An 18,857-nucleotide genomic window follows, 5' to 3' on the forward strand; every position below is an offset into this window, starting at 1 on the left:
GTATGTGTATATATGTGTACGTATATATGTTTTGTATGTGTGTATATATGCGTGTGTGTGTATATACAAATGTACATATGTATATATGTGTGTGTATATATAGATAGATGAATGGATAAAGATATGTATATATCACATCTTTTTTTTTTTAAGATTTTATTTATTTACTTGACAGACAGAGATCACAAGTAGGCAGAGAGGCAGGCAGAGAGAGAGAGAGAGAGGAGGAAGCAGACTCCCTGCTAAGCAGAGAGCCTGATGCGGGGCTCGATCCCAGGACTCTGGGATCATGACCTGAGCCAAAGGCAGAGGCTTTAACCCACTGAGCCACCCAGGTGCCCCTATCACATCTTCTTGATCCATTCATCTATCAGTGGACACTTGGGTTGCTTCTATATCTTGGCTATTATAAATAATGCTGCAATGCACATAGGGGTTCATATATCTTTTCAAATGAGTATTTTTGTTTTCTTCAGGTAAATACTCAAGTAGAATTGCTGGATCATATAGCATTTCTTTTTTGAGAAGTAGTTCTATTTTTAACTTTTTGAGGAACTCTGTACTGTTTTTCATAGTGATTGCACTAATTTGCATTCTCACCAGCAGGAACTCATTCATTTTAATTTCCAATGAAAATGTGAAAATACTATTTTTTTTAAAATGAAATTTATTTCCTATCAATCCCTCCTGGGGCAACCTCTTTTGTGTGTTCATTGTATATGATTTTAGACCTTTTTCTGTGGTTTTACAAACTTAGATATGTACCCACAGAAAATATATGGTATCATGTTATATGTGTGTAGTCTTTAAATATAAATCTCCTACACAGTCATCATACTGCATTTCATCAATTTCTCCAATAATGTGTGTGTATCTTCATATATGTATGTACATACTTTTTAATATAATTATTATTGGAGTAACTACCTCCAAAGCAAGTATACTAGTACTCCATTGTATGATTATATCAAAGATTAGTTTTCCCCAATTGGACATTTAGGTTGTATCAATATTTTTGCTGGTACGAAAAGTGCCTCCTTGTGCATATATCCTAATGTTACTGCAAATATTAAGCAGAATTGTGGAATTGAAGTGGCTTCACCATTTCTTCCACTCACACCAGTAGTATATAAAATTATCTACTTCCTAGATTTTGCCAACATTTTTTAAAAGATTTTACTTATTTATTTGACAGAGAGAGCAAGTAAAAATGGGGAGTGGAGGCAGAGAGAGAGAAACAGTCTCCCCATGAAGCTGGAAGCCTGAGTGGCACTCGATCCTAGGACTCTGGGATCATAACCTGAGCTGAAGGCAGAGGCTTCAACCCACTGAGCCACCCAGACACCCACGTCTTATTCTTATTACGAACTAAAAGCTCTAGGGGCACCTGTGTTGTTCAGTCATTTAAGCACCCAACACTTGATTTCAGCTCAGGTCATGATCTCAGTGTTGTGAGATGGAGCCCTGTGTTGGTCTCATGCTAGGTATGGAGCCTGCTTGAGATTCTCTTTCTCCCTTTCTCTGCCCCTCCCCTCCTTCTCTCCCTCTTTAAAAAAAAAAAAAGTATTAAAAGTTCTTTATATAATATATAACATATTATATATAGTTATATATAATATACAGTTCCTCATATACTATAATACTACCTCTTTATCTGACATACAACTCTCACTGCAACAGATGTCATGGCAAGCCAACCAGATTCCCCATTTGAGTAATGAACCACCTACACCCCAGATGCTGGGAGTGTTGGCAGCTGACAGCTCTCAGCTGAGTGTCTCTCTCTAGAACTTGTCCTCATCAAAAAGAGCCACCTTGCCCAGGTCATGCCCTTTCCCGGGCTCCCTGGAAGCTGCCCACATCCAGAGACTGGGCAATGTGGGTCTCCAGAGAGAGAGAGAGCAAGGGGGAGAAGCAGAGGGTGAGGGACAAGCAGAGTCCATACTGAGCATGGAGCCCAACGCGGGACTCAATTTCAGGACCCAAGATCATGACCTGAGCCAAAACCAAGCATCAAATGCTAGACTGAGGAACCAAATGAGTTACTCAGGTGCCCCCAGACAAGTTTTATTTTTAAGAAATTTAGGCCAGTCTCAGTTGAGTCAAAGGGAAAAATTTTCCTCACCTGGGCTAGTCTAGGGTTTCAGAGCATAACAGAAGCCAGGAATCACCAGACAGTGGGCCTGGGGCAGCCAGAGTGGCACCTAGGAGCAGAGAAGTCTGGGACCACTATGATCCTTGAGTCCTTCTCATCAGGAACTTGTCTCCTGTATCCTGAAGGGCACTCTGCCAGGCGGGAAGCCATATCCATAGCATGAATGAGCGGAAAGAAAAATGACCTCTGTGTCATGGGAGAATCTAATGAGAAGCAGAGGTTGAATGGTAACTAGGTCATCAGCTTCCTAATGTTGCTTGTGCTGGGCCAAGGCCTTTCCCTTGCTTGGTTGTTAACTTGGGACAAGTCTCTTCTGGAAACATGACAAGAAGCCAGGGCTGGCATTTGTTCCTCACCCGGGCTGAGCAGACTAGACAATGCTTTTGGTGATGAAGCCCGAACACACAGCGGTTCCAGGGGTGTGGTGCTGAGGGAAACTGCGTATCATGCAATTGCCTAAAGGCCACAGGCGATGATAGAGTCTGGATCCGAACAGGGGAACAACCATTGTTCTATATTATGAAAATACTAACAACATGTAAATCAACACCCACACCTAATTTTTTCCCTCATTTTTATATGTTCTTTGCTGCTCAGCTCTCATATATTTGTTGTCACTCCTGTCAGGTACAAACACATCCAACAATTTAAAATAGGATAGGAAGGGGCGCCTGGGTGGGTCAGTGGGTTAAGCCTCTGCCTTCGGCTCGGGTCATGATCCCAGGGTCCTGGGATCGAGCCCCGAATCGGGCTCTCTGCTCAGTGGGGAGCCTGCTTCCCCTTCTCTCTCTGCCTGCCTCTCTGCCTACTTGTGATCTCTGTCTGTCAAATAAATAAATAAAATCTTAAAAAAATAATAATAAAATAAAATAGGATAGGAAGCTTCAGGTTTAAAATATATTCCCTGGCCATGGGCACCTGAGTGACTCAGTCCATTAAGCCTCTGCCTTTGGTTCATGCCATGATCTCTGGGTCCTGGAATGGAGCCTCCCACGTCAAGTCTGCTTCTCGCTCTGTCCCTCCCCACCCCCAACCCCATGCTCTCTCTCACGTGCTCTCACTCTCAAAAATATACATAAAATTTTTAAAAATAACAAATATATATATGAATGAATATATATAATATATGTGAATGAATATATATAATATTAATGAATATGTTGGATATATATTCATGAATATATATCTATATATACACATATATAGATAGATTCATTCCCTGGCCAAAAAACATTTCACAGACTTCTTTAAGTGAGAGGTAGTATAGCATCGTGGTGAGGAGCAACCACCCTAGCCCTGTGCCACTTTGAGCTGACTGAGCTCTGCCACCTGCCAAGGATGGCAGGAAATAATGCACATTTCAAGTAGAGTCATCTCTGGGAAGGAAGGGAATTGGTGTACGTAAGTTTTGATTGGGGAGGTTGCATTGGAGCAATTTCTATGTTCTCCAGAAACCAGGGTTAGGTGATAACTCAAGAGGAAGGATTTCTCCACCAAACACCATGACCTTAAGGTAAGCCCTCAGCCCCCAAAGTTCCTAAGACCATTAAACAGGGGAAAGTGAAGTCCTTCCCTCTGGAGTGCCAGATTCTCATGCAAATTGCCTTCATCTGTCTCCCCAGCTCATCTAGGCTCCTACTAGCATTAGACCCGGAAGCTCTTTTTTCTTTTTTTTTTTTTTAAAGATTTTATTTATTTATTTGAGAGAGAGTGAGAGAGCATGAGAGGGGAGAAGGCCAGAGGGAAAAGCAGACTCTCCATGGAGCTGGGAGCCCGATGCAGGACTCGATCCTGGGACTCCAGGATCATGACCTGAGCCGAAGGCAGTCGCCCAACCAACTGAGCCACCCGGGCGCCCCTAGACCTGGAAGCTCTTAAAACCAAGCTGCCATCTTGGCCCTGAGGTCTAGGCTCTGCTCCCTCACTATTCCCAACCCCTATACTCCAGATTGGGGCTAAAAGCCCCTTGTTCCCAGCAGCTGGCCCCGTGGCACCCTGAGTACTTCAGAAAATATACAAAGAGGTTTTTCGGATTTCAGAGATTTGACACAAATCAAGAATAGCATGACCTTCATTAAGCCAAGCATGCTAGCAAGTAACCTGGCAAACATGAAAAGTTTATAAAGTGTAATAGCCCAAACAATTCTAAATGCACGTAATGTATATATTTCTGTATATTTTAAGGAGCAATCTTTTGAATGTGTTTGCATTGTGTTCTCTGTGAAAAGGGGTTCCACAGAAGACTATGGAATTTATTTATTTTTATTTATTTATTTATTTATTTATTTTTATGGACATATAATGTATTATTTGCTTCAGGGGTACAGGTCTGTGAATCATCAGTCTTACACAATTCACAGCACTCCCCGTAGCACATACGCTCCCCAATGTCCATCACCCAGTCACCCTATCCTCTTCCCCCTCCTCCAGCAACCCTCAGCTTGTTTCCTGAGATTAAGAAGACTCCAATTTGATAAAAACGACTATATTTGAATGCGTGACGGTGGAGGAACCCAGCCTTGGGAACGAGTTTACTCAAGAGCCATACACCACCAGTCCCAACACCAGTGTTGCCTGCCTGCGGCGGCTAGACTCAGCTCCTTGCAGCCTGTGCGTGGCTTTGTTTCTTCTGCCTACAGCCAGCCCCCTCTGACAGGCATAAACATCCCCACCCAAACCCACCCCTCTTGCTTCCAAGTGCCACGGCTTATCAGCGCTTAAACAAGCACACAGGCGTGAGTCCTGTTCTCACACCCATGGTCTGCTTGTTCTTGCTGGACAGAGAGCAGCTCTGCATGCTTGCCTTCCACAGCCCCCGCTCTTGGTGTGGCTTCATGCTTGCTCCTCCAGCGCAGAGGACACATCCAGGATCGGCCGTGCCCTGCACGCTCTTCACCAGCCCTACCTCCCACCTTTGCATGGTCTTTGCCTGTTTTGGTTTTTTTTTTTTTTTTTTCCATCTCCTCTTTTTTTTCCCCTTTATTCTTCACCAGGCTTTTCATCAGACCCAACAGCCTGCGAGGCACAGATTGTGGGTCCCAGTAGTGAACATTCATTGGTTGCTTCCCCAGTATTACCACCTCCGCCCCTTTGCCCATTCATGGTCCTGAATCATTGCTTGAATGTGTTGCTCCCTCCACCCTGGGAAGCAATAGAGCATAGCAATTAAGAGAACAGATTCATTAAGAGACCGGGAGTCAGACTACCTGGGTCTATTCTGCCACTTACCAGCTATACGAATCTGAGCAAGCTGCTTCACTTCCCTGTGCCTCATCAGTAAAATGGAGATAAAAATAGTACCTACCCCAGAGAGTTCAGGTGAGGGTAGCTAATCCTAATTAACATAAGTGCTCTGAGTTCGCTACTGTTCTTCCCCCTTGGTGGGGTGGATAGGATGGCCCCCAGCTTAGGTGTGGATAATCATTGTCTTAAGCCAATTAACAGAGCCCATCTGTAGTATTCGTTCAGGCCAAGGAGGCACAAAGAGATTTGCTGGGGCTTCAGGAAAGAAAAGTTTCATCTTTTTTCAGGACCATTTCTCTTACCCTGATTTGCACGAACCAACAGTAAAAAAACATTTGTGAGACCAGGAAAACTTGAACTCCAAGAATTAACTTATATTCAAGAATTATTAATGTTCTCAGGAGCGACAACAGCACTGTGGTTGTGTAAAAAACAAAAGTTCTTATTTGGATACACCCCATAAAGTATGTATGGGTGAATGTACAATGTCTGGAATGTGCTTGAGAATATCCCACCTCAGCCTACAGAGAAAAAATGTCATGGGGGAAACAGACAAGACTGACAAAACGTTAACCGTGTGGATGCTGAATGATGGGTGGGTCCCTGAGGATTCATGATACTACTTGTTAGGCTTTTATCTGTTTGAAAATCCATGTGATACAAAGGTTTTTTTAGAAAAGCCTCCTTGCTCTGGAGGGAAAGGGCATTTTTGATCCCAGAGGCCCTTTGGATGCATTAGGACTAGAACCACTAACGTGACTTTCTATGTCAGTCGAAAGATCACGCAGGTAGGTCAGCGCCTGCCTCCTCTTGGTGAACTTGAGCACTTGAGGCAAGAAGCAAGGGGCAGAGACATAGCATAGGAGAGCAAGGGAGGCCAGGAGAGAGAACTGCGATTTTAGGTGGAGGCTTTATCAGGGCTGGTCTTTCTGCATCTATGTACCAAATTAAATGAAGTCCTATATTACCTCTGACCTTAATCTGTACTGGAGATCAACATCTGTGGGATTTAAGTTCCTCCTGTTACATCTTTGACAATAAAATGGGAGAGCTGGAAGAAACTACAGAAAATACCCAACGGAACCATCTTATTTTGCACCCAGGCGCAATATTCTAAGAAGGTTATGGGTGGAGGGGTAGGGTAAGATACTACAGGAAGGCTGGCTTCCCCGCTTTGTTCCAGTACTCCCTGGCTACCCTGACAAAATAAATAAGACAATAAGATGAACACACAGTCTTTATTTCTTCTAAAATTTCAGGTAAAGAGAACTTTGTGGAAAGAAAGCATCTATGCAGTTGAAAATGAGAAGGCCCAAAATTACCCAATATTATGTCAATTATATCTCAATAAAGCTATAAATTTTTTTTTCAATTTCTTAAAGAGAACCAGAAAGAGAAAATGGGAGGGGCCAGCTTCACGCAGTGGCTCCAGGATGCTCAGAGAAAGAGACCAAAGTCGACCAAGGATAAGCCAAGATTTTCCCAAGTTGGTCTAACCTCCAGAGTGGTGATTAGTATCTCAAAGAAGAAGGAGATCAGCCCAGAGTTTGGGTCTACAGTCCCCGGAAATAAAATATATATCACTGATGTTTCTGTCACATCAGCTGAGCATGCTGGCTGGCGTTTCTGGTATTGGTGAGGAAACTGACCTAATTGCCCAGGCTCTTCCGCCATCCCTGTGCCCAGCCTGGCATCTGCCCAGTCCTCCTGCCCAGAGAGGGCAGCTGACTCTGCAAGTCTTGGAGAAGAATGCTCCATAGTTGTGAACATCTTGTGTCATGAACCAGCCTCACAAGAGAATTGGGTGTGCAAAGGTTTCCAGAAAAGTCAGGAGAATCAGAGCAGGGCAGGATTCTCAACAGCAGCCAGCCAGGAGGACGGTCCTTCCGAGGGGGACTTCTCCTTGGTCCCCTTTCAGCAAGGCAGGCAATGGCCTCATAAAACTATGGCTCTTCCACCAGCTCTACTCCCACTGGATTCCTAGAAGCTCACAGCTGACATTCCACAAGCGCTCGGCCGTTTTGTTATCTCGAGATTTTGGAGACACCCAGGCCTTCTTGCAGTCACTGGAGGGCACAGAAAGAGCGTGAGCATCCAGGAGTGGAAAACGACAATCTGGAAAAGTTGACGGCCTCTTTCTCAGAATGTATTTCTAAATGTGTAAGATATATCGGATGAAAAGGAACCAATGTACTGAAATGTGGTTTTAAAATATTTTAGACTGGTGCATGATGGAGTGATACAGAGGCTTCTTCATGAATGTATTCTACAACAGGAGCTTGCGCTGGGTCTAACAAGAATACCGGCCTTTGCAGTATTGGTGAGCAGAAGTGACACAGCAAGACATCTGCACCAATTGCCATGTGACGTGAAATGTTTCATTTTATTGGTGACAAAGTCACAGGTATCACTGCTGCTTCGGCAGTTTATGGCCTACGTTTGTCATCAAAGGCAAAGCTAAATTTCAGGTGGAGATTAGTGAAATTGAAGATGCAACAATGTTCCCAAACAACTTCATAGACCCCTTCAATTCTATCTGCAGACCCACCTGTGCCCCAGGAGCCCCATCCTCAGCACCCTGTTTTCTTCTGTTTGGGAGGGAGCAGGGATGAAGGAGGGGGTTAGATGCATGAGGAGGTGGTGGCAGAACACAGTGCTCACAGTGTTTTTCATGTGTGTGTGTGTGTCTTTAAATAGTATTTTTTTTTTAATTATAAAATTTCTGTATGACCCTTGGAAAATGCAGTGCTGATAAGGAATAAAAGCCCATTTACTTTTTCTTACACTCTTGTTTGCTTTGTGCAAGAATATAGACTTTCTCTCTTCCTTTTACACAGAACTGGGATCATACTGCATCTAGAGTGGGGGAAGGTTATCTTTCTCTTTCAACAAGAGAAGGTGTATTTTAATTATACAAGTGATAAGGCATATGTGATCTTTTAAAAATGTTTTAATAAGCAAATACCTGGACTAAAAGGTTAAAATCCTCCCTCACGCTCTCCTGACTCTTTCTCAAACTTCCCGGAAGTAACTACTACTTACGGTTTGCTGTGTATCCTTCCAGACTGTCTTCTATGTATTTACAATGAATACTTACATAGTTCTGTATTTCAGCTTTTTCCCCACAATATTCTATCATCAACGTTTTCCCATTAATCAAATATTATTTGGAAATATTTTACCAACTATAGAATATTTTATCACATACTTACGACAGTGATGTCAAACACCCAGATTTCAGGGTGGCAGTGTCTAAGAGAAATAGGATATGACCCACAGGTGTCATTTTAAATTTTCTAGTAAAATTTTTAAAGTACATTTTAAAGAAGAAAAATAAATGGGTGGAATGAATTTGATTAATATATTTTATTTAACTCAATATAGCCAGATAATTTCAGTATAATTTCAATAATTTTTCAATATAAAAATTATTAATGAAATATTTCAAGTTTCTTTTTTCATACTACGTCTTCAAAATCTGGTGCACATTTCACACTTCCAGCATACCCCATTTTGAACAAGCCCTATTTCAGGAGGTTGGTAGCCACACATGGCTAGTGGCAGCCACCCTGAACAGCACAGCCTGGCAGCCAGACTGCCTGGGTTTGAATCCCAGGTCTACCACTTACAAGCTATATGACCTTAAGGAAGACTTAATTATTCTGTGCCTCAATTTCCTTGTCTGAAGAATGTGGATAATATTATTATTTACCTCCTAGAGTTGTGATGATTATATGAATTATTTCATGCAAAATATTTAGAAAAATAAACACTTTCAAGAGCTCAAGCAACATTGGCTATTATTATTTATCCATTCTTCTATTTTTTTGAAGATTTTATATATTTGAGAGACCGAGTGAGAGAGAGAAAGAGAACATGAGTGCAGTGAGGGGCAGAGGGAGAAGCAGGCTTTCCGCTGATCAGGGAGCCGGTCACAGGCTCATGACCTAAGCCCAAGGCAGGCGCTTCACCAGCTGAGCCACCCAAGAGCCCCCAGCCATTCTTCTATTTTTGGGCACCGAGGTCATCGCCAATGCTTCACTTAATAAATGGTACACCAGGGGTGCCTGGGTGGTGCAGCTGGTTAAGCGGCTTAGGTCTTGATCCTGGGGTCTTGGGATGGAGCCCCAGGGGGTCAGTATCCCCACCTAGTGGGGAGTCTGCTACTCCCTCTCCCACTGCCCCTCCCCCTACTTGTGTGCACGCTCACTCTCTCTCAAATAAATGGTGCGCCAATGAACAGACCTCAACAAATGGGACAGAATAGCAGATGGGGATAGATCACGTCATGGAATGGGAAGGAGATTTAATCTTGGGCTTCCTCTTATTCCTAATCTCTGATTCCCCATTGAGTCTGTGGCAAGATTCAACAGTGAGATGTCTATTTCTGCATTCCAACAGATGGTACAATCTTGGCACCACTGGGAGAGAGTTTACTGTGGAGAGAGGTGACCTTGCCCCCATGCTTTCTGCTAAGTGGTATGAACAAATTCATGAAAGAAATCAGTTAAAAGCTTCAAGGAGGAGAGAAAGGATCCAGAAGGACTGTTACTGTTCTTTCCAAGACATAACCAATAGGGACAGTCCTTTCTAACAGCTCTCAGAAAGGTACAAAACTTACCTGAAAATGTAGCACACAAGATATAAAATGGAAACATAAAGGCAACTCTTGCCTAGTTCCTAATGTGAGTTTCCTTGGAAAAGTAACAGCACTTGATTTGCAGGCCCAACCCAAACCTGGATTCCATGATCAGGCACAAACTTGGCCACCAGGGTGGGATGCAGAGCTCAGGGAGCCCTGTGCCTACCTCACCCCGCCACCCGGGAGCCAGGTGATGGAGCCAACCAGGACCTCCTCCACGCACCTGAAGTACTTGCCACTCAGCGGCTCGAGGCCCTCAGCCAGAGCACAGTGCAGGCTGGTCTGTGCCCCCTCCCAAGGCGACTTGATGAAGGGGGAGAAGAGCCTCCAGAGTAGGCACAGCAGGAAGGAGTGTCGGACCAGCTCAGAGCTGACGATGCCTGGGTGCACAGCGTAAGTGGTGACCCCTGTGCCTAGGGCAAAAGAAGCACTGTTAGTTCAGGGGCTCATCCGAGCCCGAAGAATTAGCTCATCTCCTGCAGCAAAATGTACAAATGAGAAGGAACTCAGAGAACAAAACCCCAGGTTCAGAAGGTGCTTCTCCTAGCCAGGTAGAATCTGATAGGAATTAATTGATCTCTCCCAGAAAGATCTACAGCCTTCTCAGCCTTCTGTGCTTCATAAGGAGTGCTTGATGGAAGGAACTTCTATTTCAGTGTCAACTTTACCCTATGGCTTAAGTATTGATAATAGAAACAGCCACATGTAGTAGTAGTAGACGGGGGAGGAGGAGTATCAATTATTAACAGTGGTATCCTTGAAATTTCTGTGGAAGGGGCTTAGGGGAAGCAACTAGTTGGAAGGCAGGAGGCTAGAACTTTGCATTGCAACTGCTGGGCAAGTGCATATTATGGGGTATAGATTGAGGGGTGTTGATGGAGATAATGGAGGTTAACATGACCCCAAGGCACCCCCTGTGCCTCTACTATCTTTAGTACTTATTATGAGCAAGAGCTATGCTACCTGCTTCACGGGCATTATCTCAATTATGATAATCATTATTATTTCTTCTAATAATTACCCTATTCTTCTACCTTCTGCATTCTCATGGTGAATACCATTGTTCCCAGACTCTGACTTATGCCTGGTGGCAAATGGTCTCCAGATTTGCAGGTGTCAAAGCCAAGCAGCTCAGTGAAAACTTCCGGGGAGCACAGAATCATAGGATTAAGAGAAGACTCCCTCATTTTACAGCTGAGAGGATGAAATCAGGGGAAGTTAAAGGGACACGTCCATATACACATGTAGCTCTGTGTGGTATGGCAAGAGCTCAGACCCAGGGGCCTGACATCCAGCCAGAGCTCTCTGACTCCAGGCAGTGGCAGCTCTGTAGCTCAGCTCACCAAATAGAACTCGGCAGGTGGCACACACAGAAGGAAGCCCCAGGAATTTAAAGTGGAGTTCCCACATGCCACTCCGACTCCTTCCTTCATGTGGCATCTAACCTCAGGCTGGCCACTTCTTCGAACCTCAGTTTGAATCCATGAAATAGTAATAATAGTAACTGCTCTGCCTGTTACAAGAGTTTGTTGTGAAAAGTCAAATGAGATAGTAGAGAGGAGATAAGATGTGACATGAATGTAAGGTAATTTTGCAGATTCCCAAACCCTGTTCCATTTTAAGCTTCACAAGGACAAGAATTGTTTTTAGTCTGTTTACAATCTCATTCTCATTAGGGTATAAAGCTACCACAGAACGGTGCCTGTTTGACATTGTGACTTCAGAAGTTTCTGTGAACCTCTAATCTGAACAAAAGACCTTGCTTTTGCTACCTTAGTCCCGGCCCTTTCTGCAGACTTACCTTGGAGCCTCCTGGCCAGCTCCCGAGTAAAAAGCACATTGGCCAGCTTGCTGTGGCAATAAGCCAGACCTCGGCTGTAGTGCTTCTCACTCTGGAGGTCATGGAAGTGAATCTTGCCGGCATGGTGAACCACAGATGACAAGTTCACCACCCGTGCAGGGGTGGACTCCTTCAGCCGCTCCAGGAGCAAGTGGGTGAGAAGAAAGTGGCCTGCAAGGACAGCCAGCAAGGGAGATTGGAGTGAGAAGAGTAGACTTCATATCCGGGCTCAAAGGGTCGAAGCTGATGGTAGGATTTCAGCAGCAGCTCACTATCTTCTGAGTATCAGCAAATTTTGATGCTGTGATAACTCAGGGCAAATGATCAGTCCATCTGACCTAGTGGATTCCTCAAGGCAAGGCCCAGAGCTAGACAACAGATAAGGCAATACAGACTTAACCTGTATTTATTTGTCCCTCTGCTCTTTCCCAATCCAGCCACCTGCCACCTGCTGGCTTCCAACCACCCTTTGGTCATGATTTTCCAACTGAGGTTCCAGATACATTCATGTACAGAAGGAAGGATGGAATAGTCAGGGAAAATAATTTGCCTAGGACCAGAGAACATGTTCCATGATCTCACTAGAGCCATCACCTTGAATTCTGAAGCCCAGCCTCATTCATACCTCAGGTCCTTAAGGTCTGCCTCTTCCATGGTCTGACCCTTGACTTTGTGGCCCTCTGTTATAGATGTGTCCCTCTCCAATCAAACACAGACTCCTGCACCTGCCATGCTTGACCCTGCTTGGCAAGCCTTGCATTTCTAAGTGCAAGGCCCCATCTAAGAATGACATTCTTCTTCCTGGTATCTCCCAAGTTTTGGGGTTTCTTAGTGGTATGGGTAGGAGGATCTCACTTTTCTGTACTGGTCAGTGGAAAAATAGTGAAAAACCAGTATGTCCAAAGACCCCAGGATTCCAGTTGGAATCCTGGGGTCTTTGAGGACCACTAGAGATTCTCAGCACTCATATAGGGTCATCTCCATACAGAAAACAAGATGGGGTTTTCTTGCTTTTCAGTCACTCAAAAATACTTACCTGGGCACCCAGGTGGCTCATTCAGTTAAGCAGCCAACTCACGATTTTGGCTTAGGTCACGATCTTTGGGTCCTGAGATCAAGCTTTGTCAGGCTCTGTGCTCAGTGGGGAGTCTACTGGAGGTTCTCTCTCTCTCTCTCTCTGATCCTCCCTCCCCTCTCGTACTCTCTACCTCTCTCTCTAAAATGAATAAATGAATCTTTAAAACAAAACAAAACTTACCAAGGTGGTTGACTCCCAAGTGGGTTTCAAAGCCATCGGCTGTTTTCGAATATGGACACATCATCACCCCTGCATTGTTGATCAGAATATGGAGCTGCTTTTCCTCTATAGAGCAAAACCAAGCAGACCCTGTTGTTAGCAAGGAGTCCACTAGCTGCCTGTTGCAATCCTGAGTATTTTCTCCTTGCCCTCGGATCTATCTCAGTGATCTTTAATAAACAGTCATTGGGTTTCTAAATTTAGCTACTGATATCTTCCGGGACACCACTCATTCATTCATTCATTCATTCAGCAAATGTATACTGAGTACTGACTTGGCCAGGCCCACTTAGCTACGCACTGGACATACAGCCATAAAACAAGACAGACCCTGTCCTTCATGATTTCATAGGCCTTGGTGGAAGCTAGTCATCTTCCAAGACACAGAAGAATTCTGGCAACAGCACATTCATCTAGTGCCTGTGGCCACAGAAGGTTGAGTCTCAGGATGAGAGAAGAGAGTGACATCAGGGCCACACCTTGATGCCAAGGTGCAAGCCCAGACAGAGAGCCCAACTTTCCCATTGCAGAGGAAAAGGATGATAAGGATCCTGCCCAGCTTGTCCACTGCCAATTCCTTGCCCTGCTGGTTCAAGTGGCAGAACCTGTCCAGTGGGATCCATGGTGGCTCTGATGTAAGGGTCCCAGGTGGCACAGGGTGGAGCAGCCACTCCCACACCCAGCTTCTTGCTTTTTCTGTCTACTCACGAGGGCCTTACCTGCCAGAAAGCCCTCAGCAAAGGCTCGGATGGATTTGGTATCAGATAGGTCCAGTTTCCGCACCAGCACCTGGGAGTTCTTTGTATCGGCTCGGATTTCACTGGCTGCAGACTCCCCCTTCAGCACATCTCGGCAGGCAATGTACACCCGGGCTCCTGGGGCCACAGCAAAGAGAGGGCAATGCATTCAAACCCTAAGCTGAAAAAGCAGACGTGAGCTTGCCACTGGGAGACAGAGCACTCTCCCAGCCCAGCCATCCCTAAACCGTGAGTGGCTCGATTCTGCCTCGGAATTCTCACTAGTAGAACTGCTCAGTCCCTTTGTTGTCAGCTTAAGCCGAGGCTGGGAACCCTGATCTTTACACATTGGCATTTAATGTTGCTTGGTACCTCCTCTTAGAATAACTGATTTGACCAATATTATACATGGCCATCATTATTTCCCTTTATACCCTAGGGAAGGAATAGGGAGGAAAGTTTAAGGTATGGAGTAAGTTGGTGTCAGAGCTGGACCTGAATTGTAGGTTCCTTGAATTCCTGAACAGAACTCCAAGCCCAGAAGGAAAGACAAGAAAATGTGGACAGACACCCCCCTCCCCCCAGTTAGAAGGCAGGAGGCACTGTCCTATGAACACAGAAGGGGGAGGACTTGCCTCTGCGGGCCAGCTCTTTGGCCGTCTCCTTGCCGATGCCCGTGTTGGCGCCGGTGATGACCACTACCTTCCCGGGAAGCTGCACGTTTGATCTACAAACCCCACCAGCAAAGAACTTCCTATAGGCAAGGGAAACAAAAGCATTCATGCACCATCCTTCCCGATTCCAGACTGAGGTCAAGATAAAATCCATTCAGCTTCCAAGAGAAATTTCTTTAAGTTGTCATCAGGCGACCCAAAGAAGCTAGCCTTCAGGGGACACTGTTTTCCCACTGGGCATCCTGCTCATCGCCTCAGGTTGGAGGCACATGACAGGTTCTTTCTGTCATGTGCCCAGAAACTACAAATGATTATTTGGACGAACTGAATAAGAGCTCTTGAGCCAGGGCCAACAGAGAGCTTCCTTGTTAGATAACACAGATGCCTAGCTCTCATCTAGAGGTTCCCAGAGGTCAGCTTCCTCCTCTAACCTGCATTCAAAACATACGGGTGTTTTGTGGCATCAGTGGCCCTGAAGCTTAGGTCTTCAACCAGCATCAACAGTGAGTAATTGATTAACAGCATTCAAATACAACTCTTGGGCTGCTTCTCCAGTTTGAGAGAGCCAACATCTTTGGAGGTTTTCTGCCGTCCTGCTAGAGATTCCATTCGAGCCATCGGCACACAGAGAGAAACTCCCCTTTTTCAGATTTCTGCACAGGGAACATCCTCTCACATAAAGTTGACTTGACAAGTTCCAAAAAAGAGGATGGGAACAGGGCAGAACTAACATTTCCTGAGCATCATCTGACTACCAGGCACCAGGCTAGGCACTTTCTGTAGAGAAATTATTTTAATCCTCTTGACCACTCCATCCTTAGTCCCATTTTATAGTAGAGAAGACTGAGGGTCAAAGAAGTTCAAGTCGCTTGCTAATGGTGGCAAAATTGGAACTTAAACCCAGGTTTCTGTGTGAGGACCTAGAGCAACACTCTGTTCCTGTTATGTCTATTTAACCTTCTTCATTGTCAGCAATTTTCAAAATTTTCACTCAGAACACTATGACACCTCCAGATATCCCACAGCAGAAGACCCGTCCCAAATCATTAGTTGGGGGTAGTCTCAAAGGTAAAAGAGTTTGTTTCCTTTGCAAAATGCCTGGTACTTAATAATGAGTCCCTCAGCAACCACCTCCCATAGTAGCCTAGCAGGGCCACCTTAATCGGGGGCAGTGAAGAAAGGACCTAGGGACCTTCAGAGAAACCTAAACACTCCCACCTCGGTTGTGTGTTCAGTGACCTCATAGGGTCAACCGTTCACTAGCATCAGCATTCAGACTAGCCCCTCTCTCCCAGCCCCCAGGTGCTTCCTTCCCATTTCCCACCAGGGTATTCCTAACGACCTCCTTCCTGCTTTTTCTGCCCCGACCTTCCCTCCCTCAGCCTCCGTCCCTTTCTCTTCTTTCAGCAGCTGAGAACTCATCTACTTACAAGCTCCGTGTCTCCAATCCAGGGCTTTGCAAAATATTCCATGAGTTACTGAAATAAGACAAACCTGATGGATGGAGCTGTGAAGTACAGGAAAGGAAGGAAGGTGGTGAGCACTCCCAACATAGCCAGCATCTTTTCAACTTCTTCAGCCGCTGCCGCTTTAGCAAAAGCAACTTGGGCTCCAAGTCTGGTTCAAGCTCCTGGTCTGACTCCAACTCCTGGCTGCTTGGCACTGCCTCTCCCTTCTCCAGCTCCTCTCACTCCTGGGTGTTCAGCAGCAGCCTGACTCTATCTAAGCTTAGCCCAGAATCCTATTTAAATCCGAGAGCTGTCAGAGCACAGCCTGCTGGGAGATGTAGTCCTCAGGGAAGACGACAGTGGAAAGACAGAACCTCACACTTCCTGGCAAAGAGAATGAGAGGAAAATAGAGCGACTACCCACCAACTCTCCACCCTCAATTGTTTCTCTTATCTAGGGAATGTGTTATCCTAACACCCCCGACCCCTACTCCAGCAAGACAGAATATTTTTAACTTTAGCAACCGGCCCAATGACATTTGGAACACAAATATGATTAAAATAGAAAAAAAGAGAAGATAGAAACCCCCAGAAGAATGGTAAGAGAAGTCAGGAGGATGGTCTCCCTTGGTGGGAAAGGAGTAGAGACTGGGAGGGGGCAAGTTGGGAACTCCTGGGGGGATAAGTGTTCTGTTCTTTCTGGTGGGTACTGGTTACAGAGATGTGCTCACTTTGTGAAAATTCTGTGATTCATACACTTCATTTGTGCACTTTCCTGTATTTTATGTTATACTTCAGTGAAGTTAACACGTATGTGTACATGCCAAGGAAAGAGTTTCAGTGAATGGGCTTTGGAGTGGAATTCCTAGTTCAGATCCCAGCCAATCTACTTACAAGCTCCGTGGCCCTGTATAAGTTACTCAGTTTCCTACTGTGCAACAGGTATGGTAAAAATATATACCTACCTGTTTTAAGTATTAAATTAATTAAATAGGTAGAAAATCTGACACAGAAACTGGCATCTAGGAAATACTGTGAAAGCGCTGGTTGTTTTGATTAATTGTATTGATTCTTATCTCCTTTGCTATCCCACTTGCTTCACTCAAGGGTTTGGAGCAGAAAAGGAAGAAGTAATTAATGGGACTAACATTTCAGTTAGATGCTCTTATTTTTTTAAAGTAGGCTCCCAATGCAGGGCTTGAACTCATGTCCCTGAGATCAAGACCTGAGCTGAGATCAAGAGTCAGGCGCACAATTGACTGAGCCACATAGGTGTCCCTCAGTTGGATGCTATTAAAGATGAGCGAAAGCACAAGACAAAAAGCTATTAGAACCCTCCGAAAATATGTGGGAAGTTGGGAGGAGGGTTCATAGCCCTTGCTCACTCAGCATCCCTCTCCTGGACAGGATGACAAACAAGAGTCAGAACAAGACCCCGAGTCGTGCCTTAGTTCTGCTCCTTCCTATGAAGCTGAAGGAGGTTCCCGGAAAATCCATGTGATGAAGAAGACTCCTGTGGCAGGCAGATGTTCACTCCCTCATTCATCCTTTTAACATATATTTACTAGGCACCTGTTGTGTCAGGCATTGTGCCAAGTACCCTGAAGACACAGTCCTGCCCCTTGGGAATCTCATGGGCCTGATGAAGAGAACAAGGCATAATCAGATCATGCATTCCCAGGAGGAATCTGTCGTGACTCGCATGGTGCCTCTCTCCTCTCTTCCCACTTCTCCTGCTCTGGCTCCCATCCGTTGTGGCCATGCCAGGAGCAAAGCCCTCAAAGTTCCAGAAGCCCCTGAGGAGATCTTGCCACTGGTGCTCCCCCAGAGCCCCTCCTGGCAGTTGATGTCCGCTGAGCCAGCATGGTCCAGCTGATTGGACAGAGTCCTCTTCCCCCATTCCTGGTAACCGTGGGTCTGCAACACCTCACAGATTTTATGCGAAAACAAGATCTGTTGGTGTTTCATGCTTAGAGCCCTTCCTTCACTGAAATCAGGGCCAGGGTTAGCCAGAGAAACAGACACAATGCCATAGCACCCAAAGGAAAGTACATCTTGTAACCTCAAATCTGGATGACTTTGTACTAATGTCTCTGGCTCCCCAGTACTACTGAATCAAGTCCAAGTTCTCCCCCATTTGTGGAGATGATGTTCAATTTATCTAGAATTATGGAAATACACAGTTTGTGGAAAAACACACATTAAATATTATAATCCAAAGATCACCTTCAAGCGATTGATTGGTCCTACCAAATGTTAAACTATGTTACAAAGCTGAAATAATGTGGGGCACCTGGGTGGCTCAGTGGGTTAAAGCCTCTGCCTTCGGCTCAGGTCATGGTCTCAGGGTCCTGGGATCAAGCCCCACATCGGGCTCTCTGCTCAGCAGGGAGCCTGCTTCCTCCTCTCTCTCTGCCTGCCTCTCTGCCTACTTGTGATCTCTGTTGTCAAATAAATAAATAAAATCTTCAAAAAAAATTAAAAGTTAAAACAAAGCTGTAATAATGTAAATAGTGTGATATAGGCAGGTGAATAGTCAGATAAATCAAGAGAACAAAATGAAAAGCCAAAAAAACAGACCCAAATACATGTGGAAATTTAGAGATGATAGAAACACCGTTCAAATCAGTGTGTGGGTTGGGGGAGAGATGGAAAATTTAATGAAGTGTTACTCTACCTAGGTAACCAGCAGGAAGAAAGGAAACTTGATCCTTACCTTTCTCTTTACACCAAAATTTCAAACAGATCAAAGATAAAAGTATAAAAAAAAGAAGGAACCATATGAAAGTACTAACAAGAACCACTGGACAGATCTGAAAAT

General features: G+C 44.9%; 1 protein-coding gene across 2 annotated transcripts; it reads right to left on the reverse strand.

Annotated features, from left to right (window-relative positions):
• Window positions 1-6,622: 6,622 nt before the first annotated feature.
• RDH12 (retinol dehydrogenase 12) lies at window positions 6,623-16,295 on the reverse strand. 2 transcript variants are annotated; one of them, XM_032875088.1, is made up of 7 exons: window positions 16,083-16,295; window positions 14,550-14,668; window positions 13,897-14,052; window positions 13,139-13,243; window positions 11,842-12,051; window positions 10,264-10,453; window positions 6,623-7,464 (listed from the first exon to the last, which is right to left on the reverse strand). In XM_032875088.1, exons 1-7 carry the CDS (start codon window positions 16,148-16,150, stop codon window positions 7,362-7,364), a joined length of 951 nt encoding a protein of 316 aa, XP_032730979.1. In that variant the 5' UTR covers window positions 16,151-16,295; the 3' UTR covers window positions 6,623-7,361. The 2 variants fall into 2 exon arrangements, with proteins under 2 accessions (XP_032730979.1, XP_032730980.1); XM_032875089.1 differs by lacking the exon at window positions 14,550-14,668 and having other exon boundaries at window positions 16,083-16,271.
• Window positions 16,296-18,857: the final 2,562 nt, after the last annotated feature.

This window comes from Lontra canadensis, unplaced genomic scaffold, assembly GCF_010015895.1.
Source record: "Lontra canadensis isolate GAN:19392208 unplaced genomic scaffold, GSC_riverotter_1.0 scaffold55, whole genome shotgun sequence".
NCBI classification, from domain to species: Eukaryota; Metazoa; Chordata; class Mammalia; order Carnivora; family Mustelidae; genus Lontra; species Lontra canadensis.